Source organism: Girardinichthys multiradiatus, chromosome 1, assembly GCF_021462225.1.
Source record: "Girardinichthys multiradiatus isolate DD_20200921_A chromosome 1, DD_fGirMul_XY1, whole genome shotgun sequence".
NCBI lineage: Eukaryota > Metazoa > Chordata > Actinopteri > Cyprinodontiformes > Goodeidae > Girardinichthys > Girardinichthys multiradiatus.
Genome location: NC_061794.1, coordinates 11,855,064 through 11,880,638, shown reverse-complemented (window position 1 = coordinate 11,880,638; position 25,575 = coordinate 11,855,064). Strand labels below are relative to the sequence as shown.

Sequence of the window (25,575 nt, the reverse complement as noted above, 5' to 3'; positions counted from 1 at the left end):
GATACAGCACTCTGGGAACAGCCTATTCGTTCAGAAATTTCTTTCTGTGTCTTACCCTCTTGCTTGAGGGTGTCAATAGTGGCCTTCTGGACAGCAGTCAGGTCGGCAGTCTTACCCATGATTGGGGTTTTGAGTGACGAACCAGGCTGGGAGTTTTAAAGGCCTCAGGAATCTTTTGCAGGTGTTTAGAGTTAACTCGTTGATTCAGATGATTAGGTTCATAGCTCGTTTAGAGACCCTTTTAATGATATGCTAATTTTGTGAGATAGGAATTTTGGGTTTTCATGAGCTGTATGCCAAAATCATCCGTATTAAGACAATAAAAGACCTGAAATATTTCAGTTAGTGTGCAATGAATCTAAAATATATGAATGTTAAATTTTCATCATTACATTATGGAAAATAATGAACTTTATCACAATATGCTAATATTTTGAGAAGGACCTGTATTTGTCAGGCTAGATGACAACATTCAGTTACAAAGGTACTGAAGAAGATCTCACCACTTTTAAATTTTTCAAATGGCAGAATTTGGGGCATTTAGTAGAAACACAAACAGTGAGAGACAAGATAAGAATGATAAATATATTAGAAAACTGCTACAGACTAGCTGCTAACGACACTGAAGTTAGCATTAGCTTCCTATCAAAGCTACACCAAAGGGCTACTTCATAGTAGACAATTTCATCCCATCTTGTTCCTGTGACTGCAGGAGGTTTTATCGTCTCCCCTTTGTGAGCTGTGTGTATCATTACACCCCTGACACATTGTTTTCAAATTTTTAACAACAAAAATCAGCACCGCATGGTGTGCATTTGTATGTAGTCCCCTTTAATCTAATTCTCCTGAATAAATTCATCTTTCAAATGCCTGTGCTGTAGCTTGGCTTTTAAAAGGTGGAAAATGTTGAGCATTTCTGAAATTGTGTGACAAGGTATTAAACTGTTCTGCAGTCTCACCTAAAGAGGGACACCTGGCTACCCTGAATATTCACAAAGAAGCTGTTCTTTGACCACCTAGCTTCCAGCTTCACTTCCACAGAATTTGTTTGGAACACTTTAAGAGCTGTGCTTAAATTTTACCACACTGTTTTTGGTAAAGAAAACATGTGATATAACTGACGATGTAGTGACACTTTATCATAACCCACCACTTACAGATAAACATTTCTTGAATACTTGAATGTAAAAATTTTACAACAATTTGGGCAAAACAATTTGAGCAAAACACTTAAAAAAGGTAATATATCAAATCAGTATGACTAACAACTATGTCCGTTGTACTCCAGTTACTATAAAGTGCTACTGGCATCATATTATGGCACACACTTGTTTTTGTTACTGTTTCCTCTGCTATTGTATCTTTTTGTGTCTCCTCTACTGCTCACCACTCCAGTAGTGAAAATGCACACAAAGACAGACTTTGTGGGTGCTGCCCAAGAACTCTTAGGTATAGTTGCTGCACAGATACTAACAAACTGCACTGCAAGTTCTTGTGTTTCTTTCATTTCCCACCCTGTTTCCTTCTTTCTTTAAACAAAAGCTAAACCAAAAAGGGTCAAAGACAAGCACATGTGTTTTAAGTGAAGATTGGACTAGATAATTTTTTGAAGTATGTTGAAGTTCTGTCAGCGAACTGTACATAAGAAGAAAAGCTTCTCTCCCTCAACCTTTTACATTTTTTTTTCCTCAGAGAAGCTGCAGATATACACCCCCATTTATGTCCCTGCCACTGTTGATTTATGGTTTTGTTTAGTAATGTCTTTATCCAGTTAATTTGCTTGCTGCCTTTTTTTGCCAGATCAGCCCTTGTGAAACTGTTCAGCAGGCAAGCTGCATACTGCTGAGTACCTAACAGTTCCAGAGTATCTGAAAGAGCATACAGTAGCAGCGTGATATATTTTTAGTTTTTGCATGATTTGTGTTCACTTTTTTTGCTTTACATAGAGTGAGACCACAGCTCTTCCTTTTGGGGTCACAGTGCTACTTTGCTTCACATGCATGCCCGTTTGTAGCTTCCTGCTGCTTGCCTGACCCACTGAATGCTCCACTATGCTCGTATGTGGACATGGCTCCTTCTGCTGTAGGACATTGGCCTTTTTGCATTATTTCTGAGGTAAGAGAAATGGTAACTAACGTGCTAAATTAAAGGATTAGTAAGAAAAGACATGATAAATACATTTTATTTGTGATTTAGTTTGGGCATGATGTAAAGCAATAAATCATATTCATTAAATATTTATTCGTGTTACTTGCTCTGCATAGTCGTAAAGCCAGTCTGAAGGACAAGGTGTTTCCCAGTCCTTCCAAAGTCCCTGTGGTTAAGGGGAAAGCCCTCTCTCCGGGGGCAGAAGACGGGGTCGAAGCAAGCCCAAGCAAGGTCGCCAAGAGTTGGAGCAGAGTCAGGGGCAGTACCTCGCGCCAAAACTCAGATGGTAAGAAAATAACAGAAAATATACAGTCTAACAGAGCATCACAGTGCTGAGATGAAGTTGATGTTCATTCGTTTGAGTTTTTTATTTATTTAGATTATTGAACAAAAGGTTATTTGTATTCATTTACTGGTTATGATAGGAGTGACCTATCTCATATCATTATGAAACAATAAACTGTATATTTAGAGAATATATTGGTTAAAAGGGTAATTAATACAGCTTCAATATATATACTATGCAGTGCTGTGATTTTGCACCCTGGAGATTTCTTCAGTCTTTGCCTTTTTGTCACACTTTAATATTGCAGACCATCTAACAAATCTTAAGTAAACATGAGTAAATACAAATTGTAGTTTTTAAGTTATGATTTTATATTTTATGTTAAAAAGCTATCGAACCAACCTGCTGTGTAAAAATTTAAGTTGTTAGTAGTAACTGCCGTCAGTCATTTTCTAACAACTTGTTAGGGTCTTTCAGGAGCAGCAAAGCAGCTTTAGACCATCCCACTATCACCACCATGTTTGACTGTCAGTATGATCCTTTTTTCAATTACTTTGTTAGTTTTACCATCAGATGTAATGTAAAGTTCCACTTTTGTCTCACCATTTTACAAAATATTTTCCTGAAAGTCTTCAAAAAATGTTTTTGTAAGTTAGACAGACCTTTGTGTTCTTTTTGGTCAGCAGTGGTTTTCACCTTGCAACTCTCTAGTCCAGTCTCTTTTTTTATTGTTAAATCATGAACACTGACTTCAACTATAAGCAAATAAGGCCTGCAGTGCTTTAGATGTTTTTCCAGGTTGTCATAAGCTGTCAAAGTGCTCTTGGAGTAATTTCAGTAGGTTAGCTGTTCCTGGGAAGGTTCATCGCTGTTCAATGTGTTCTCCAATTGTGGATAATGACTGTCACTGTAGTTCACAGCCTTAAAGCTTTAGAAACAGCTTTAAAACACTTTCCAGACTAATGAATGTCAATAACTTTGTCTCTTATCTGTTCTTGAATTTCTTTAAATCTGGAGGTGACGTTTTGCTTTTTGAGCTCTTTTGTAATTTTTCGACTCTACAGGTCATAAGTGATCAGGCCTGGGTGTGGCTAGTAATAATTTACCAAAAATGTAGTTAATCACAGGTAATCTACGATTTAGCAAGGAAGACAATTATATTTGAACATACCATCAGATTGGTTTGGATTGCTTTTCAATAAACAAAATCATGATTTGAAAAATACTTTTTGGGTTTACTCTGGTTATCTTTGTCTGACAGTAAAATTAGTTTGAGTGACATTTAAGAGTGACAAGGTCAAATACAGAAGAAATCTGGAAGGGGAATCTTACGTTTTTAGCAATGTAAAAGAATAGTCAACAACAAACAGCTCAGTTTTCTGTAGGTTCCTCCTCCAGAAGAACTTGAATAAAGTTGAGCTGACAAAAACAAGGTAAAAAGAAAGACACTATTTCAAAATTGTTCCCTTGGCCTCTCCTTTTGTAAACTGTTTTAGCATGAGAAGATACAGCACTCTGTGGTTCGAGTTTACTCTTGAAGGGTGCAAGCATGTTTAGTATGTTTACTTGAGAATAACAGCCTGACAACTTGGTGCACATGCGGCAGACAACTAGATCCTGCACTCAAGGGGAAATATGCAACATCCTGTGCATAAGGTTGCCAAAGAGTAGTCTAAAGCCTCTCAGTTTACAACAGCACGGGTTTACTTAAGAAAAGAACGTTGTTTGATGTCATCAAAATTAGCAAAATTTTGAGTGAGTTAATGAAGACCCTTAAATTAAAAATTTATTTTAAACTGTACATGCCCACTTGAACGTTTTCACAACACTAAAGCAGCTGTCTTTGAAAGATTTGTCACACTCTGCTGAAAACAGATTGAGAAACTTCTCTTTACACACACCTGTACCTTAATGACATCCCATTCCTAATACATAGGCTTTCTCTGATATGGAGCTGGCCCTACTCTTTGTATCTATAATAGCTTCAACTCTTTAGAGTAGATCATTACACTAGGTTTAGGGATGTTTTTACAGGAATATTTGACCATTCTCCCAAGAGAACATTTGTTAGGTCAAGCACTAATGTTGGAAGAACTTGGTTTTAGTCAGGAACATGTGCAAGCTGTTCAAGTTCTTCACACCAAACCCACTCATCTATATCCTTCTAATGGAACAAAGCAGCTACACACACACTATATCCCCTCTGCAGCAAACTTCGCACTTGTAGCCCTGTTTATATGACGACTGGTATACCCAGACTCGCCAGTTTGATTACAAGAAAGAGAAGAGTGATTTGTCATTTCACAGAACATGTCTTTACTGTTCTAGAGTGCAGTGGGAGCGTACTTTGCATCACTGTACTTTGCATTGCACTTGGCAATGTAAGGTCTGGTAGCCTAATCCTATTATGGTACCACACTTAAATCTGCTGAGCTCCTGAGAGCGACCCACTCTTCAACAAATGTTTGCTTTATTTTATACATATGCTCTTGAAAGTGATGAAAAACCTAAGTTCAGTTATTTAGAGCAGTGTCTTAATGCTGCTGAAATTGTATATCTTAGCACACAGAGAGAATGACAGAACAAAATGCAATGGCGGGCTTCAATGTCTGGCCAAAGAGTTGCGGACGCAAAGTGTCTACACAGCAGAGCTGGAAACCTTTGAGAATTTCCAAGTCAAAGCAAATACAAATGTGTTGTTCAAAGATTATAGGATTACAAGCAATTGTTTAAAAAACATCATTGTGCCTTGTCATCATTTTATTTGAAGAAAAGACAATCCAATTACATCCCAGCAAGACTCTTTTATCCAGTTCAGTCCAATAAGAATCCCGTTCAATCCAGTCAAGCATACAGTAAAGACAAAATATCTTTCTTGTTAAGATCAAAGGGTCTTCTAGAATATATCAAGTTCAGAGGTCAAATAGAAAACAGTGAAAAACTGAATTGATGCGTCAATGGTGATGGCAGCCCACTGCTTGAGTGTTTTCATAAAAAAATTGTGTTAAACTCTTAACTCTTAGTCCTTTTCAAGAAAATGAGGTAACGGACAGGAATGAGAACATTCCTGAATTACTACTGCTGGTCTCCAAAAGGGGAAAATGAAACAAACCAAAGACAACAGAAGGCTGTTTCACAAGACTGGCTGTTTATATTGTGGACACCAGTCATCATTCTCTGCTAGACCACGGGTATGCATCCTGCGCTTGTGACCACATCTGGCACTTTGGCTAAATATTAGATAAAACTGACAGTATTTTCTAACTATTAAGTTAATGAAAAGCTTCATTGCAATATCTGAATACAAACTTCACCACAGAAGGATACTAATGGAACAAATATTTTGTATTTAGACTGTAAACTACATCCTTTATGTCTTCATTCTTGATAAATATTGAATGTTACATTCAATAAAAATGCATTTGTTTTCTTGTCAAATCAACTGAAATTAATTTTTTTATTTCTTTATTTTTTGTTATTTCTTTCCATAACTAATAGCATTTAACTACAGCAACAATGAAAATCAATTTAGTGTGAAAATTTATTAGCTAGCTGAAAACACAAAGTAGACAAATACACATAAATAAGGCCAACAACTTAAAGGGCAGTGGTAGTTCTTGCATGAATTGCACCCTGGGTATCACCCCACATGCAACAGAAAAATAAAAAACTTGTACACACACTCTTGATGATAAGGGAAAGTAGAAATCCACCAAATTCATATACCTGTTAGTTACTTGCAAAGTCATGGGAATGGGGTGACAGGTGCCTATCTCTGACTATGCCTATCTCCTTTAGTGATTGAGAGGGGATGTGGTTGAGGATACACGCTAGATAGGCTGACAATCCATCAAATTGCAACACGGGGTAAAAGACAAAACTTCTTTCATGTCAATTAGCAGAACCTTACTACGGTGGCTGACATGTGCAAACGTGCAGCAAACAGCACACACACACACTGCAAACATAAATGATGCAAACTTCAAAACACACAACACAAAAAACAAAGGCTTCTGCAAAAGAAAAATGCTGCAATCACAGAAAATACAGAGAAGCAAAAACCTGCAACCAACAAAGAAAATGCAAAGGAGAAATTCAACAGCAATTTAAGAAAAACTGTAAACTCGCTCCACAAAAGGACGTGCGCCAGACCACTAGAGGGAGTCGAACCACTAATAATACCAAAGTAAATATGCTACTGTTGTATAATGTTGTAAAAGATTAAGACCACTTGTTTAAAAAAGACATATAGGAAAACGTACCTTTTTTTCTACCTCCAGTTTTTTCTGGGCGTCCCGGTAACATCTTTGCTGAGGGGCTTGTCCCATTTGACTTGGTGGTCGACCCCCCGAATAGTCTGGTGCACTTTCACTTTGTGGAGGGAATATGCAGCTTTTCTTAACTTGATGTTGTTTTTGCTATTTGCAGCATTTCCCTTTGCATTTGTTTTGTTGGTTGTATGTTTTTGCTTCTCTCTATGTTCTGTGATTGCAGCATTCTTATTTTGCTGCATTAGTTTTTTGTGTTTGTGTGTTTTGGAGTTTGCATCGGTTAAGAGCTTGGAGTGCTTTTATGTGTTTGTAGCGTGTTCAGCCGTTTGTTGCATGTTTATATCAACTACCGTACCTTATAGCCAGTCCATCAACTGCAGCCTTAACTCCTTAGAAATTACCAGATCATAGCCTGTGACTCAAATACCACCTTCAGCATCAATAGCCACTAGTGGGTGTAATGGTACACATATTTTATGAACATTTAAGGTACAGCCCTGTCAGTTTGGTACGTACGGGTACCGAGCAAATAAAAAGTGACACCAAATCAAAACAGAGATGATTTCCAGCTACCACTAAACTGTGCTATTTTGGATCATTAAGGTTTCTTATTCAGCTGCATTGACAATGGAGAAATAAAGTTGGACCGAACCTAATCTTTACATCAGTGTTTTTCAATAGCAAATATTTATTTACAATAACTCACTCTACACTGAACTGAATTACTCACATTAAACAGTGTCAAGCAGATTGTTAACATAACAGCTAGAGAAAAATCAGCTGACATCCAAATTGGCTGCCTGTAGCATCCAGAAGCCCAAATTCCACACAGGGTACCAGATGCAAGTTTAAGGGAATCCTGTTAATAAGAGGGCATTTTCCCAACAACTGCACATGCTGCATTCACATATGGATGGGACACAAGGTTCTTTAAATATCAAAACAATTCCAAAGTGATTTAAACATGTTTGATTCTCAAATATGGACAGAAATCTTATTTAAAAAAATTAACTATTATTAACTATTATTACTTTAAATATTAACACTGAACATTTTCGAGTGGCTATATTGTCTACCTATCTAGGCATTAGCTATGCCATACTACCTTTTTCACTGAAAACAATAAAATCAAATGTGCAGTCAGTTCTATACTTTCTACTTTTTTGGGTTTTAGAACATAATAAAATCATATTAATTTCAGAAATTGAATTTGTTTTTTTTTCTGCTTACGAATAAAAAAAGACAAATCACACATTTCAATTTATTTTTCTTGATTGAAGCCTGCCGAAATTGTACCGAACTGTCACTTCAAAACCTGACATGTACAGAACCAGGATTTTTGTATACTGTTATAGTATAGTACAGTGTAACATATAGTAAATGTTCATATAGTATGGTTCATATAATTCATATAGTAACATATAGTATGGCGTTCAGCCATATCAACCCATATCAAAATCTGCCACTGTTATCAGTTCAGCATTTTAACAGCTCAAGACAGGAAGCTGTGTGGAAGTCTGCTGTATTCGTTTGTTCTAAAAGCAAATCCTTGTTTCCTTTAGTTCTAAACCCCCAAAAAAGAAAATAGAAAAAAATCACATTTCTTTAATTTAAGAATAAAATATTAGTTAAGTATATATTAAGCTTGGTAGTCTCTAGGATCATCCAGGATTAACAGCCTTAGACAAATGTAATTTTCTAGGTTAGAGGGCAAAAATGGCTGTTTGCATTTAAAGGGCAACTGACTCTTTTGCAAGACAGAACATCCATACATCATCCAGGGCACCGTATCACTGTCAACAAATATAGATCTTTTCTTCATCACCTCTTTACCTTTTCTGTTAAACAGTTTGAACCAACTCTCATCAGCTGTTTGTCTTCTTCTTTCACCTCATGACATGTTAAAGTACTGATTGAAATGCAGGAAGAAGACTTTGGACTGAAGAGTTCTCCAGGTTAGACAAGTCACCATGACATGTCTTCAGTTTTACCTCTGTTTTAATCTGTAATTTTCTTCAGTGAACAATGTTTTGTAAAGTTATAGCAGCCACTTGATCACTCTGAGACAGAAAAGGCAATTTAAACATTTATCAGAAGCTACTGAGTGGATTCCACATATTTACAACTGATTTGTCTACCATTGTCATCCAGCTATAGAATCCATAACAAATCTTTTCCCCCTCATGTCTCTCCTCTTTTTCTCTTTGCAGCAATTGAAGGTTTAATAAGTAAGATATTGGTAGTATTTTTATTGGTTGGCTTTTACATGGAAATTATCAAAAAAAGAAAAAGTTGTCTTTACGCGGTCTGAGAAAACTGCATGCTAAAATCTGTTGACTTGACATGAACCCCTTTATATTTTTCAGTTGTTTATTTTCTCTTGGTTTTGACTGGAGGCTGTAAAGGCATGAGTATAGCTGAGAGCATGGTATGATTCCAATACCTTTACTCAATAGATTTGTTGAAAAACACCAAAATAATGATAAAGCTTGCTTTTTCCCCAGCAAATGGAGGCTAAGCTAATAACGGGTTCAAGTCAAGCATTAAGATAACAACAAACTGACACAGATATGTTATAGCCAAAAGTCCCGCTTTATTTTGCATGAAAAGACCTCACTTTCACCACAAAAAATGTCAACTTATTTTTGCAATTAGGTCTTGACACCTTTATGACACCTTTAGCATGTTAAGTTTAGCCTTCTGGCTAATCTAAACATGTGAAATCTAATGCTGACATTCTAATCCAAGAATTGGTGGCAGGAATAGAGAACTTGTCATTAAAGGTCTCAGTAGTTTTCTTTATCACATCAGCACTATCCTTCAATTCTGCTGCATACCAGTCCTTTATTCTGTTGTTTCCTCAAAGCTCGCTCATTGCATTTAGAGCAGGCTAACTGGCTTAAAACCAATATGTAGCCTGTAAGGATAAAAGCAAGAGCTATGCTTTGCATTTGTTGTTCATAGTCCACATGTGAAAAATAGAAATAGAAATTTTCCTTTGAGTCTGTTTGTCTTTGCTTTCCAGAGGCAAGCCTCCCCGGAGAGGAAATTGGTGATGATAAGAGCTGTCACTGTGAGTTTTTCACCCAGGAATTACCTCCAGGATTGAAGGTTACGATTAGGGCTGTTTGGTAAGGTTGCACTTTACTGAGGATTTCCTTTTAAGGTTTTACTATTTATAACAAAACAGACCAATACTACACAACTGCAGACTCCTAGCAGACCCATACAGCTCTAACTCAAATCCCCATAGTGCTGTGAAAGTGTATTCTATCTCTTACAGATTTCTTCTGCCTTTGGTTTTTTGTCAAACTTAAATGTTTTAGAGCATAAAACAAATTTCCACATGAAATAAAGATAACCTGAAGAAATTTTAAAAACTGTTTTAAAATGATGTCTTGTTAATTAAGGGAGAAAAGCTAAGCAAAGCAGCCTGGCAGTATTAGTAAATATAATTTAATAATTTAAGATTTTGTGGCCTGTAATATTGACAGTAACCAAAAAGGAAATGGGTAGACATGCAAGCAAAGGTTTCATTATCAGTTATCAGACTCCAGACGGCTGTGTCAAGAGCTAATAGATTACATATATCGGACACCTGCTCTACTGCTACACCATGTTGCCCCATTGTTAAATCATGAACTTATTGTGATTCATTACATTTTTGGCTTAATTCAGCTAGCTGCACCCAAATATTATTGTTGTCAGACCTGTAGAATCAAGAAATCCCTAAAATAGAACCTGTCTGACAACATGAAATACAACAGGTTAAAAGATCACATAAAGCAAAACATCATATCCTAATCTAAAGAAATTCAAGCAGAGAGAAGAAACAAAGTCATTGACATTTATCAATCTGGAAAGGTTTATGAAGCCATTTCTAAGACTTTTGGATTCCACCGAACCACAATGAGAGCCATCATCAACAAATAGAGAAAACATGAAAGAGTGGTGAACCAACCCAGAAGTGGCGCATCAGCGACTCGTCCAGTAGGTCACAAAAGAACCCAGAACAACGAAACCAAGGTGCCATTACTGTTTCACATCAGATCAAGCTGTTTTAGATTGCTTGTTTTTCTTAACAACTTAAATCATAATTTTAACACAGTTTTTGTATTTAGGTTGTGTTTGTCTTATGTTAAAATAAGTATGACAGAAAAGCAAAAACAGAAGAAATCTGTAAGTGTTGTTTGTCATACCGCTGACCATGTCTACAACATTCCTCTAGCTGTCTTACATATTGTAAATATTGTAATTTTGATAACTGCGTTTTCAAGTATAGTCCATGCTAAGGTATTTATCACCATCTCAGCTTGATGTCTCATCCATAGATCAATATTAAAGGAACATGTTCAGATACGGATATTCTGGACAGACTATCTTTGAGGGCTTCTAAATAACTTGCTTGAGTTACATACCAGTTTATTGGTTGTAAATCTCATGATGAGACAATCCTTACTGCCTAAAAACAAGGTATCTGGATTTTTATTCATGAAGATGCTGCACCTCTTATCCAAAAGGTGTCTTCAGTTTTGATCTTGGGTTGGGAGTTCCAGGCCTATAAGTTGCTGGTAAAACAATATTCCTTTAATGGGTCACATTAGTCACTGACCGATTTAGCAATCCTGTGAGTTGTTTAGGTGATCGTAACTCTTCTTAAGAGGCCAATATGTGAACTCTCATTGTTACATGTTTCTGGGTGTTAATGGCTGTGAAACCATCTAGTGAGAACAGTCAAGGTTGTGTTTAACAGATGGAACCTGAGCTCCCTCCTCTGTTTAATTTGGTTTCTTCATTTTTAAAAAGATGGCTCTTTCACTCCTCTAGAACATCAAGTTTAGTCACGTGTGAAGTATGTGTGTCACTTCGATCCACCTATATTTTGAATACTGTGTGTAATTGGGATGTAGAGATTAGACGTCACACCTTCTATGTCAGGATAAGGTCACTGTCTTAATTTATTTGTATTCATATTTGACAAATACTTGACTCTGGAGATGAAGGTTTAATGCTCTATGAGTGCATGTGGGTGGTCACAGAAAGTAAGCCAAGTTCTGCATAGCGTAGAATGACATAAGTAATGCTGTTATTGGGTCATTGCTGCCCTATTTTAGTGGCATTCGCCTAATTTTTGTTGCAGTGCTTTAATTGTCGGGAAAATATGCAGTCTTGTCATTGCAATGCTGATGACGCAGCATGTTTCCGCATGTAGAGGAATATCCTTGGTACCATGACTTATAGTAAGGGATTAAACTGTGTTTGCTATTGTATCAAGTGCATAGGAAGACATTACGGAAGTGGTATTTATCGAAGGCATCCTATCTTTTGATGCCTACTGTGATAGGGCTATTACAGCTTCAGAAAACTGTTTTAAAATTATATTGTAAGTCAGTTTTTCATAGTGGGCTGGCATAGAAACTATTTGAAGTGTTGCTGAAAGAAAAACTGAAGTGCAGCTTCCAGATCTTTTGCAAGCTGTGTTCCTGTCAGTCTGTTAGGTCTGGGACACCTTACCAGAGCAGTGTTACAGCAGATCAGCTCTGCCAAGTTAAAATAACTGCTGTGAAGTGTCTGATAAATTCACCGTGTCACATGGTATGTGAAAACGAGTTGTCATTCCCCACAGTGTCATGAAGTTTCTGGTGTCAAAGAGGAGGTTCAAAGAGAGTCTGCGGCCATATGATGTCATGGATGTGATCGAACAGTACTCTGCAGGTCACCTGGACATGCTGTGTCGCATTAAGAACCTGCAGTCCAGGCAAGTGGACGTTCACTATTTAAGTGGCTTTATGTTTAGTCCTGTGATAAAGTTGAAATATGGACTTCACAGTGGATACACACATGTTGTGACACACACCATTGATTTGCCTGTTTCATTGGTCCAGCTACATGTGCTGTATTCAGATCTGTATTATACCTGCAGCTTTTATCCGGTATCACAGTACAATTCACTCCTTCACAAATGTATTCAGTTTAACATTGTCGTGTTCTTTTGTATTAGTTTTATCAGCCTCCTCAAATCCTGATGCCCTGAAGGTGTAACTTGCACAATAAAATATATTCCATCACTGAAATGCATACAGTTTTCATCCATGCAGCAAGTCAGACTCACCTTGTGTCCCTGTGTGTGTGTGGAATATATTGAAACTTGTTCTCCATAGCTGATGTAATTCACACTTTGCTTCATTATGCATTGCGCTCATATCGTCTCTGTGTGCCTTGCCAGGATAGATATGATTGTGGGGCCCCCTCCCCCAACAACACCTCGCCATAAGAAGTCCACTGAAGGTCCTAGGTTAGGTTATTAGACTGCACCTTTGGACCGTTTTACCAGCATTTATTCTCTGTGTATCATAGTTGAAATATTGGAGCAGTTACATGCTGTTTTGCCATTTTGACTGATGGACCCCTTTTGAGCTTAGGCCTCTTGATTTGTCTCATTAAGCTAGTTAGAGAACATATTGACTGATTTTAAGGCATCATTTTCAGGATGTTTGTTTTGTTAAAAATAGCATTTTATTATCTACCACACAGAAGAGAAGAAAAACCTAACAATTATGTAAAGAAAAATGTTTATGTTAATGAGCCACATCCTATGGCCTCACTCAACAGGGGTTTGAAGTGCTAGATGCTTGTTCTCCTAGTGGAGAGACAGATGAAGAGAGATTCCCCCATAGGATGCAATGGAACTGAAGCATGATCAGCATAGCAAAGGCATGCCAAGTGATGCATTTTGGCCCCAGACTAAATATGTCTTATTGCAGTCTCATAATGCATGGATCCACACATTTCACTAGAAGCCACTACTTTTTAAAACGCCATCATTTATGTGGAGCTTGAAGACGAGATTCTTTTCTCATTATTCATGTCAGACTCATCCACATTTTTGCATTTTTAACATTATAAATGGTAAATCTCTCAAGCTTTCTGGCTGACATGGAACTTTTTTTTTTGTCTATGACTTAACCTTTTTAAAATCCCAGAGTTGACCAGATAGTTGGTAAAGGTCCCAAAGTTGAAGGGGAGGCTGCAGAGGATCAGAGCATGATGGGGCGACTAGTCAAAGTGGAAAAACAGGTAGGTTAACGACTGCACTTTTTATTTATTTACATAATTTTCCACAAATATCAACACCCATAGAGAAAATGTATCCATCCTCGTTTTGCAAAAGTTTTGTATTTTTATTTTTAAAAACCTAAAAACAGAAAAAATACAAAATACAAATTACAACAAATTTCTTATAGTACATATTTATCAAAAACAATAAGTTAGGGGTTTTTTTTCTCCAAAAAGTCATGTAACATTTGCGGCTCTAAATGTGTTTTATTTATCTAAACCGAGTGCAAACAGGTCTCTTGGGATTGTAAAGGTTGCAGAACCCTGACCTAGACCAACAGACCTGGCAGGAATACCATTTAATTTCCCTTTGGGATTAATAAAGCATTTTTGAATTGAATTGAATTAATCATAGAAGCATCCAAAAACTCTGGAGGAGCTTCAGAGATACACAGCTGAAGTGAGAATTACTCCACAACTCTGGGCTTTTTTGAGGAATGGAATGAAGTAATGTTTTGTTGAATAAAGCCATAAGACGTTGTAGTAATTATTATGATTATATTACTTAATATTTGACCAAATAATAATTTGGTATGTTAAGTGCTGTCCTGTGAATACCAGCCCAATATGGCTGTGGTATTACGACAATAGAAAAAAGGGTGATTCAAGCTCTGGCATTACTGAACAGCAAAACACTGCACAAATGGAATAAATTCACACAATTTCTTAAAATACAAGAATTTATTAATCCATGTTTTAATCCATGGCTGGGGGCTAAACAAAGCACACCTTCTTCCACATGTTTACAGCAAACATGTGGAAGAAGGTGCTTTGGTCAGAAATTAAAATCACACTTTTTGGCCTTTTTGCATAAAGCTGCGTGGCTGAAGACTAACACTACACATCACCCCGAACACACTATCCACTCTGATAAAACATGATGTGGGGATGTTTTCCTTCTGCATAGAAAGGGAAGCTTGGCAGAGTTGATGGCAAGCTGGATGGAGCTAAATACAAGTTAGTCATGAAGGAAACATGTTAGAAGCTGCAAAAGACTAAAGACTGGGCAGGAGATTGACCTTCTGTCAGAACAACTACCCTGAATGTCAGGTGTTAGAATGGCCCAGTCAAAGTCCAGAGCTAAGTCCAATGGAGAATTTTGTGACATGGTTTGAAAATTGAGGTTCACAGTCCCTCTCCATTTAAATCTGACAAAGCTTGGGTGCGGCGCTGGTGGTGTGGTGTTTAAGTGCCGACCATGTGCAGAGGCTGTAGTCTGTAGCGGCTGCCCCAGGTTTGAGTCCCGGACCCGGCGACCTTTGCCGAATGTCTCCCCCTCTCTTTGCCCTCTTTCCTGTCTACCTACTGTCAAAAATGAAAAATTAAGGCTTGTAGTGCTGCAAAAAGAATATATATATATATATATATATAAAAAATCTGACTAAGCTTAAGCTTAAGCTGCGTGGGCATAAAATGTTCAGTAGCAACATTATTAATTAGTTACCTAATTATAGATTTTTACATTTTGTAGTTTATGGCGCAAAGCTGGTAGAGATATATGCCAAAGGCTTGCAGTTGTCACTGTAGCAAAAGATGGGAACTGAAAACTAATCCATACCATGTATCTGTTCACAGTTATGCATTTCTTTGTATGGGTCTACCAACACCAACATAACAAAATGTCCAAATTTTCAAGGGGTTTTATATGTTTGTGAAGTATTTGTATGTGTATCTATACGGTTTATTTTCGTGTTGATTAAATTATTCCAGTTCTGAGTTTAAACTTTGTCTCATGTGTCTTTGTCTTCCTGTAGGTGGTCTGCATGGACAGGAAGCTTGATTTCCTGGTAAATGTTTATGTGCAGCGTATGGGCATCACTCATTCAGAAACAGAGGCCTTTTTTAACTCCAAAGAGCCGTATCCAGCACCGCCTTACCACAGCCCAGAGGAGACCAAGGACAAGAAGGATGAAGAAGAAGAGGTGAAGGTGGAAAAGAAATTCAAGACAACTTCATCAGCAGCAGATGTCTCACGCTCTGATGGGTCTCTGGGAAAGAAAGATCCTTTACTTGGTCAGTCTGTGGCAAGGTCAGTAGGCACTTCATCTGGCACCAACAGCCGCCCTTCTACGTCTTGGCAGCAACAGCTGCAGCATCCTCTCAGCCAGCCCGCCTGGGGCAGCAGCTTGGCCAACACCCCTTCACCAGTCGGATGTGGTGGTGATCAGTCGCCCACCGTCTTCCGCCTTCCTCCTCCACCTGCTCCGATGCATGACAGATCCTCCTGTGGCCCGTGTGTGAGCGGCAGGGATAGCAGCTCACAAAGCAGAAGGCGCTACAGGAGGCACAGGTGTCATCAGGATGCCACCGCCGTGGAGAGCGACACCTCTCTCTCCATCCCATCTGTTGACCACGAGGAGCTGGAGCGCTCCTTCAGTGGCTTCAGCATCTCTCAGGCCAAAGAGGACTTCTTCGGGCCTTCTTGCTTTACAGGTTCAGGAGGAAGTGGAGCAGTGGCTGAAGCTGGAGGCGGACATTCAATCTGCGCCAGGGTCCGACCTTTCATAGCTGAAGGAGAGTCAGATACAGACTCTGACCTGTATGCGCCATCACCTCTGTCCTTCACCGGAGAGGCCTCCTGTGGAGAGAGGGGCTGGCCAGGACTCAAGTAGGTCAGAGGACTGCTCTGCCCAGGCTGGTCAGGCTGGTGGTGACAGATCAGTGCCAAGACGATATCATCAGACCTCCTATCCAACTAACTTACTGTCCACTATGATGATGTTTTAGTCAATTCTGAGTGGATGCGAATAAGAGGTTGTGCATTATGACAGAGGTCATATTACTATAAGTGGTAATCAAATAACCTCATAAAAATCAGAGGTCATGTTTTCTCACATCTTATGTTTATAATCAAACATTTCATAAGCATTGATTACTGATAATTGCTTTGAATACTTTGTAGATCTTGAAAGATGGGAAAAATGTTGAGGCCCTGTCAATACTAACACGGATATTTACAAAAAGAAGATTTTTTGCTGTACAAGTAGTTCTCGTTCACATGAAATATTCTTGGTGAAAAAAAGCTAACATTTTAAAAAACGTCATTAGTGGTCTAGCTGTGTGGAGAAGATAATTGATTATTCAAAACAATGACCCAGAAGCCCTCTTCCTGCATCCCCACCAACGTTTTCTGTGCTTCTCTATAACTTCAAATGTCAAGTGGTAAGACTGAGAGGAAATGGCAAACATTGTCAAAGCAAATACTCATTTGAGTGTTTTTAACTGGAATCCCAGGCCACAATGATCCTGGTTTCTTTTCATCAGTTCTACGACACCTATGTTTTTTAGTTTTGTTTTACATTTTAGTCAAGAAAGGTAATGAGTGAACTATAAAACGTTTGCATTCTGCTAATATTTAACATTATTTAGATTGCCATCGAGTTTTTAAATGCATAACACCTCGTTTTATGTTACATAAAAAAAATACTGAGTTTGCACAATGAAAAGTTGTGAAAATCTTATTACTTGGTTTACATAATATCTTGTAAATCTCTATATCTTTGAATGACTTGAGGTATTATGATGCCAATCCCTTCGCTATGGTAATTGATTAGATTCTTGCAGAGAAAAACAAAAATGCTTGCTTACATCATTATTAATTCAGCCTAAAGAAAAAGCAAAAAAAAAAAAAAGCTCCCCTTGAAGTAATACCAATATTACCACAACGGTAAAACTGAGAACCTCTTGCATGGCATGTTAAATGGTTGATTTTAGGACTGTGTTAGGCAGGCTATAAACCAAAACAGCAACAAAAAGTCAGCTCAAGTACATTGTTTTAATGTTCTGTAGAGACAGACAAAGTGGTGCATAAAACATGAAGTAAAACCAGATATGCATGCATGAGGGGTTTCAAGCTAGTGTTTGTAATGCTCCTGAAAGGGTTTGCTTGAATTCCAATCTTGCAAATGTTGCCTGAGCTTGCAACATTTTACCAACACAACATTTTTGGGCAGACTTGTGCACAGTTAATGTGCAATGTTAAATACAAGCAAAAAAAATAGGGGCTGAATTTGATGCAGCTTGTAGATTTCTATGGGTTTTACACCAAATACATTGTTGAAGTTGGAATGAGAAACCTAGGAAGTCTCAGTTACCTACTTGGACATGATGATGTTTATCCTGCACTGCATTGATCTTTCATGTAGATTATCTGATGCTACGTCAGTTCTGCAACAAAAGAGGAAATGCAATAAAAAAGCTAACAGGGTAATTGAGATCCATCTTTAAACAATCAAAGCCTTATTTTCACACCAGAATCCATTTTATAAGTTCATAAATTAACTATTTCATAAAAGAGGTGAGAGTCAGTGGTCATATGAGATCTTGTGGTTTAAAATCACAGGTTAAACATTTTCAGCATAATTCCATTTGGCATGAACAGTTCCTATTCGTACTAACCAACTCCCAACATTTGAACATTAATACACAGAAATTATAATAAGAAATATAATTTAGTGGGCACTGTCCCTAATAATCCATATTTTACCAAAAGAAAACAGACATAAAAACTGACAGGCATGTTTGTAACTGAATAACAAACGGATTAAACCTAAGAGGTTTGGCTACCAGAGAACTGATTCATGTTGAACACATGATGTAACTGCACCTTCATCTTCTTCCACAATAAAACTTTGTACAACACTGAACATTTTGAGTTTGTTTCTGTTGTATTTTTGTTGAGAAATCTCTGTTCCAAAGAAAGTGTGCACAATTCTGTAATAGTTTCAATGTTTCACTAGATGGCAATCAAGTACTTAAATTCAGCCTGTGCAAGATACTGCAATGCTACTACTACAAGATATTACTTTCTATTATAGTCTGCTTCCAAGGAGCCAGATCGCAATATTTTTCAAAAGTGTTCTTGCCAAGTCATTTGCCAGGCTTTCTGAACTTTGACTTAAAAAACTATTGATGCAGATAAACAGAATATGAAAGTCATATCTTGCAGAGAAATTAAAATTGGGAATTATCTCGCTGGAGCTAAAATTCCATTCTCTTATCTTTGGTATTTTCACTGATTCAATTAAAGATATAAAACTGATCAGGAGAGAACACATTCATTCCTAGAGTTTAGGAGCTTTTCTGTTTTGCCTGATTCGTTCAGTGCTTAAAATTACAATGCCTAGAAAAGGTATTCATACCTCTTGAACGTTTTCACATTTTGTTACATTATAATCACAAAGCCTTCATTATATTTTACAGATATTTTTGTTATAGACTACACACACTAATGCATTATTATATAGTGGAGGTGAAATGTTATAAATGACAAAATGCCACACTTTGAAGATCTCACACAGAATTGTTCAATCTATCATCCTACATCTAAAACAGGTTGTGTCAACCTGTTTTAGATGTAGGATGATACATCTAAAAGGTTTGGTACCTACTAAGAGAAGCAGCCATTATACCTCCCCTAGAGGGAGCTGCAGAGATCTACAGCTCAGTTGTGAGAATCTTTGGCCAGGGCAATTAAAAGCTGTGCACTCCACAAATCTGGCCTTTATGAAAAAGTGACAGGAACAAGGCCATAAAAGTCCTGTTCAGTTTGGGACAAGCCATGTGGTCTCCATGCAAAATAACAAAGTACATCACCCTGAACACACCTTCCTCTCATAATACATGGTACTGGGCAAGTCTAGAAGAAAATCTATTAAAAGCAGCAAATGACTTGAGACCCTAAACATACAACCAGAGCTACAATGGAATTGTTTAGATCAATGCATATTAAGGCATTATTATGACCTAGTTGAAGTCAAGACATAAAAATAATTGCAAATCTGTCTTATAAATTGATGTTCACAAATGCTCTTCATCCAATCTGACCATGTTTGAGAAATAAAGAAGAATATGCCAAGCTGATAGACATACCCATAATTTAAAAAGATTTAAAAAATAATGCATCATTTCCTGTCCATGTCAGAACTAGGCACTGCTTTTGTTTGTTAAATAAAGCACATAAACATGTATTTATAGATTAAGGTAAGAAATTTGAGTTCAAGGGGTGGGATTACTTTTGTAAGGCACTTTAATTGGCTTAACAAACAAAACATACTTCTGAAATAAAGAGACTCTGGATTTAAAATAAGATTTAAAAAAATAAAAAAAACTATTTCCGAGAAAAGCTCATATCCACAGAGGGCCTGAAGAGCCACTGATCAGACCCCTTTAAAAACATAGAGTCTGCTGGAAAAACTTGAAGAAGTGAGGGGTGAATCAGGCCTTTTACACAGAGACAGTGTTTTATGCTGTCATCAATAAAACATTATTTATTTACTGCTGTCACCAGACAGATTTTTATAAAACCTCTGGGTATCGTTAGCAAAGTGGCGCGGGACATTTTCATGCTTGAAGCTCAATCTCAGGTCAGCCAGTGTGCTAAGCATTGTAATGCCATGTGGTGATACAAATTACAACTGATCTGCCCATTTATAAAGGTCAAAGAACATAAAGAGTCAATTCTATCACTTGGGTCTTTGCGAGTTGCATGACCAACCACACGAACCACTAAAGGACAAGCTGTGCATATTAACATTTGCATCAATAACTAGATTAGAAAACAAAACATCAAGAAGATGGAGTTTAGCTAAACACCATTTTTTTCTTTAGAGCAATACAGACATGGGACAGTTTCTAGTATCTACAATAGGGTTTTAAAAAATGTAATTTGAAAATTACAAAATATTTGTCATATTGTTCCTGTGGTTTATTTTGTTTAATGAGATGTCACAGAAAGAGTGACCACAGTGTTCTGTGGTTGTACTGAGCATAGGATTACTCAACAGTGCCTTTCCCTCCTGTTGCTGCACAATGCCAGTCAGCTGGCTGAAAATGCACAAGTGACAAAGACTTCTAATTTGAAGAATGTCAGGGATATTGTCAGGGCTGTTGGATAGGAATGTCAACAGCCTCGTACTTCGCAGTCCCCATGATTGCGAAGTCATCAGTAGATCAGTGCTTCTTTGTTCTTTTTGTGTCTCTGCTCTGTTCTCTCAAACCCCCAGTCGGTCGTGGCAGATGGCCGCTCACACTGAGCCTGGTTCTGCTGGAGGTTTCTTCCTGTTAAAAGGGAGTTTTTCCTCTCCACTGTCACTACATGCATGCTCAGTATGAGGGATTGCTGCAAAGTCAACGCCAGTGACTGTCCACTGTCTCTACATGCTCATCCGGGAGGAGTGAATGCTGCAAGTTACTGACTGGATGAAATCTGCTGGGTTTCGTCAGATAGAAAAACTTTTTATCCAATTTGAATAAATAACTGAATCTGACTGTACTGTTCAATGGTTAGTTATTAATTGAAACGTATGCGCCTGACTTGAAATCTTTATGATTCGATTGAATTGACTTAGCCCATTTTAAAGTTACCCACCTTTCACACAATGCAAAAGGAAACAACACTCTCCAATTATTTTTACCTCTACCTTCCTCCGTCCCTGTTGGATGGAGTAAAGGGGAGTCAGGTTTGGCCTAAACCAGCTCAGTTATGGTTGAGGTGCAAACACACCCTCCATTTCTGCTACCTGTGCGACCCCTTCTCTTTTCCAATGGTTATAATCAGTCTGACAGAGAGAGGTACCACCAATCCTTGTGGTTTTTTGTATAACAATAGCCACCAGTGAGCTCTACATGGACACACTTTATCAGTGTATTATTTTACTTGGTACCCCTACACATAGCCCATTCTAAAATGGCCAAACTCTAACACTCAGTAGTTTAAGCTAACCTCCCCAACAACCCTATACCATTCCAAACCCTTTGTGAAGTGCCTTGAGACGACACGTGTTGTGAATTGGCGCTATATAAATGTCAGGGTTTGGACTTTGTGTTTAGTCACTTTTTATGTTTATATTTAGTATTTTGGTAGTCGTGGTTTTTCGTTGTCCGATGAGCTAACCCCTCCCTCCTACTTCCCTATGTCTAAAGGGATTGGTCATTCCAGCTCTCCATCCAACGGGTCCGTACTTCCCTAAACCTGAAAGATCTTACTAAGTAGGTTCACTGAAAGTTCTGTTTAAGCTGGTGTCGGGAAATTACTCGCCTAGCCTCTGACAGCCTTCATCCAAAAGTCTCGCCCTTCTTCAACTGGAGGTCCGGGCGACCGAGTAGCCTATCGCAGTCATCCACACCTTCGACAGTCACTTTTGTTCACGGCTGCTCATTCCCTAATTTTACAACTGGCTCTTGGTATACGGGCTAGGTTAATTTTAGTAGCACAGCACAAGCTCCAAGGGCGCTGTTTTAACAAACTTGACTAAGGCAACCTATAAAAACCTCCTAAAATATCTTAGAACCAGGCAACAAGACTTTTTACCACCACTGAAAAACCAAAAATACGGTGACTCAAATAATTGAATGTCCACAAATTAACTAGAATTTTATATGCTTTCTTTAATTAGTAATGCTTTTGCAGGGGTCAGTAACAGCTTAAATTCGGCAACACAAAATAATTTCAATAATAGAAATGAATCAATCAACTCAACCTGTCTTTCCCTGATGTTGAAACTAGTGAGTTTGGAGAGGCTTTGAAGACGGAAGCTCATCCATGCATCTGATGAAGGAGATTCTTCTGATAACGACAAGTGGTTTCTTGAAGGGAATACGACTTTATCTTCAGTTTTCTTCCTTTAAGTGGCAGGCACTGATGCTCCAGGCTTTGATGATTAAACAGGATCTTTGTTGTTATACAGGTCCTTCTCAAAATATTAGCATATTGTGATAAAGTTAATTATTTTCCATAATGTCATGATGAAAATTTAACATTCATATATTTTAGATTCATTGCACACTAACTGAAATATTTCAGGTCTTTTATTGTCTTAATACGGATGATTTTGGCATACAGCTCATGAAAACCCAAACTTCCTATCTCACAAAATTAGCATATCATTAAAAGGGTCTCTAAACGAGCTATGAACCTAATCATCTGAATCAACGAGTTAACTCTAAACACCTGCAAAAGATTCCTGAGGCCTTTAAAACTCCCAGCCTGGTTCATCACTCAAAACCCCAATCATGGGTAAGACTGCTGACCTGACTGCTGTCCAGAAGGCCACTATTGACACCCTCAAGCAAGAGGGTAAGACACAGAAATAAATTTCTGAACGAATAGGCTGTTCCCAGAGTGCTGTATCAAGGCACCTCAGTGGGAAGTCTGTGGGAAGGAAAAAGTGTGGCAGAAAACGCTGCACAACGAGAAGAGGTGACCGGACCCTGAGGAAGATTGTGGAGAAGGGCCGATTCCAGACCTTGGGGGACCTGCGGAAGCAGTGGACTGAGTCTGGAGTAGAAACATCCAGAGCCACCGTGCACAGGCGTGTGCAGGAAATGGGCTACAGGTGCCGCATTCCCCAGGTCAAGCCACTTTTGAACCAGAAACAGCGGCAGAAGCACCTGACCTGGGCTACAGAGAAGCAGCACTGGACTGTTGCTCAGTGGTCCAAAGTACTTTTTTCAGATGAAAGCAAATTCTGCATGTCATTCGGAAATCAAGGTGCCAGAGTCTGGAGGAAGACTGGGGAGAAGGAAATGCCAAAATGCCAGAAGTCCAGTGTCAAGTACCCACAGTCAGTGATGGTCTGGGGTGCCGTGTCAGCTGCTGGTGTTGGTCCACTGTGTTTTATCAAGGGCAGGGTCAATGCAGCTAGCTATCAGGAGATTTTGGAGCACTTCATGCTTCCATCTGCTGAAAAGCTTTATGGAGATGAAGATTTCATTTTTCAGCACGACCTGGCACCTGCTCACAGTGCCAAAACCACTGGTAAATGGTTTACTGACCATGGTATCACTGTGCTCAATTGGCCTGCCAACTCTCCTGACCTGAACCCCATAGAGAATCTGTGGGATATTGTGAAGAGAACGTTGAGAGACTCAAGACCCAACACTCTGGATGAGCTAAAGGCCGCTATCGAAGCATCCTGGGCCTCCATAAGACCTGAGCAGTGCCACAGGCTGATTGCCTCCATGCCACGCCACATTGAAGCAGTCATTTCTGCAAAAGGATTCCTGACCAAGTATTGAGTGCATAACTGTACATGATTATTTGAAGGTTGACGTTTTTTGTATTAAAAACACTTTTCTTTTATTGGTCGGATGAAATATGCTAATTTTGTGAGATAGGAATTTTGGGTTTTCATGAGCTGTATGCCAAAATCATCTGTATTAAGACAATAAAAGACCTGAAATATTTCAGTTAGTGTGCAATGAATCTAAAATATATGAATGTTAAATTTTCATCATGACATTATGGAAAATAATGAACTTTATCACAATATGCTAATATTTTGAGAAGGACCTGTATGTCTCCAAAGACAGTAGTTTCCAGAGGCTGAAGAGTTGAAGGAAACCCGGAGACATAAATGAGGTTGATTCAGAACTTCCAGAAGCCTGAATCTTAGAGCAATCAGCTGTTCACCGATCAAGTTCACTTCTGTTGTCTGGATAAAAAGGCTTTAGATGAAATCAGATTCTTAATCTTGAGGCACAGTCCTTTCTGAGCTCACGGGTTGATCCTCTTTTTTAATGCAGTCGATCAGTGGGGCTGTGTCTCTGTTCCTTTTCCATCTGAGCTTCTTTTCTCCGTCCGATCTTGATTGCTGATCTTCTGCGAGGAAACAACCCCGTTTCTGCTCTCAGCATTGTTTTTATAGCGCTTGATGCCTACACCGGTAAGGCCCTTATTAGGCTTCTTAATTATTGCGCAACCTATTCAGGCTCAGCTTCTTGATTATTGCTCAATACTTTAGTCATGGTCACTGTGACCTACTGATTCTACTTCTCAGCCTTGGAGATGCCAATAATAGCCACACTGGTCTGTAGTCGCATCCTCTCGTCACTCCTAGTGATCCTCCAGTTTTTTCCCTAATCTTCTCAGTTTTAAACTTTACACAGTATTACATATTTCATTCTTCAGCTTTCAGCATTCACTTTAAACACCGTTGCAAAACAATCACTTCATTCTTTTTATTCATGCTTTACAAATGATTGTTATATTTCTTTCATATATAGCTGATTGAGAATGTCAAACCTTAATGTTTTTCCTCTAATTCTCAGTTCTTAACCACATTTCAAGCATACATCTTAACTTGTTAATCAAAGGCTACTAATTTTATTCAATACATGTGAAAGAATATAAAATCATCACACATCATTTCTTTGGATATACTTGTTTATATTTTTTGCAAAAGATAAGACAGATAACATGTGGCTCCACACAGGCCTCTCCAGTCTCTCAGCTCCAGAATATGAGAACAGGCTTGATTCACTCCTCACTGCTTCAACTGTGTGTTTTAAGAATTATCGCATGGATTACACATAAGGATATAAGGATATTTATTGTAATTTTTATGGAGTTAACTGTGAGGAGTTACTAAATGTTGCATGGATTACATTGAAAGATCTCACCTTATTTTGACAGGTTTTTTTGGTTACTTCCTCTTACTCCTGATTGTTTATTTCCTCCTAGTGTTGTCACTCTCCTTGTTCTTTGGTCCTTTGGTTATTGTTGCTTTCTTAGTTATGACTTAGTATGGTTTTCTCTGTGTTACTATCATTATTATTCATTATTGTAGTGCTCTGGTCTCCTTGGATTTCCTAGTTCAGTTTCCCGTTTAGTATCTGTGTTTATTTAGGGTTAGGTAATTGTTCTCTTTGCACTTTTTTGGTGCGTTAGTCTTACTTTCTCTGTGCTAGTTGGTCCGCCCACAAACCCCATTGACAATAAATAAAACTGAATTGAACTGAATTGAGCATTTCTTT

General features: G+C 38.2%; 1 protein-coding gene across 1 annotated transcript; it reads left to right on the top strand.

Moving 5' to 3' along the window:
* Positions 1-1,123: 1,123 nt before the first annotated feature.
* Positions 1,124-18,467, top strand: LOC124862697 (potassium voltage-gated channel subfamily KQT member 2-like). The gene is made up of 9 exons (XM_047356800.1): positions 1,124-1,128; positions 1,300-1,449; positions 2,265-2,434; positions 8,916-8,933; positions 9,731-9,836; positions 12,332-12,463; positions 12,932-13,000; positions 13,689-13,782; positions 15,576-18,467. Exons 1-9 carry the CDS (start codon positions 1,124-1,126, stop codon positions 16,431-16,433), a joined length of 1,602 nt encoding a protein of 533 aa, XP_047212756.1. The 3' UTR covers positions 16,434-18,467.
* The last annotated feature ends 7,108 nt before the right edge of the window (positions 18,468-25,575 follow it).

Bases quoted from the DNA above. Each gene is read 5' to 3' on its own strand.
- LOC124862697 (XM_047356800.1), top strand. The intron at 12,464-12,931 runs GCAAGTGGACGT...GTGCCTTGCCAG, and splicing joins ATTAAGAACCTGCAGTCCAG to GATAGATATGATTGTGGGGC. The intron at 13,783-15,575 runs GTAGGTTAACGA...GTCTTCCTGTAG, and splicing joins TAGTCAAAGTGGAAAAACAG to GTGGTCTGCATGGACAGGAA.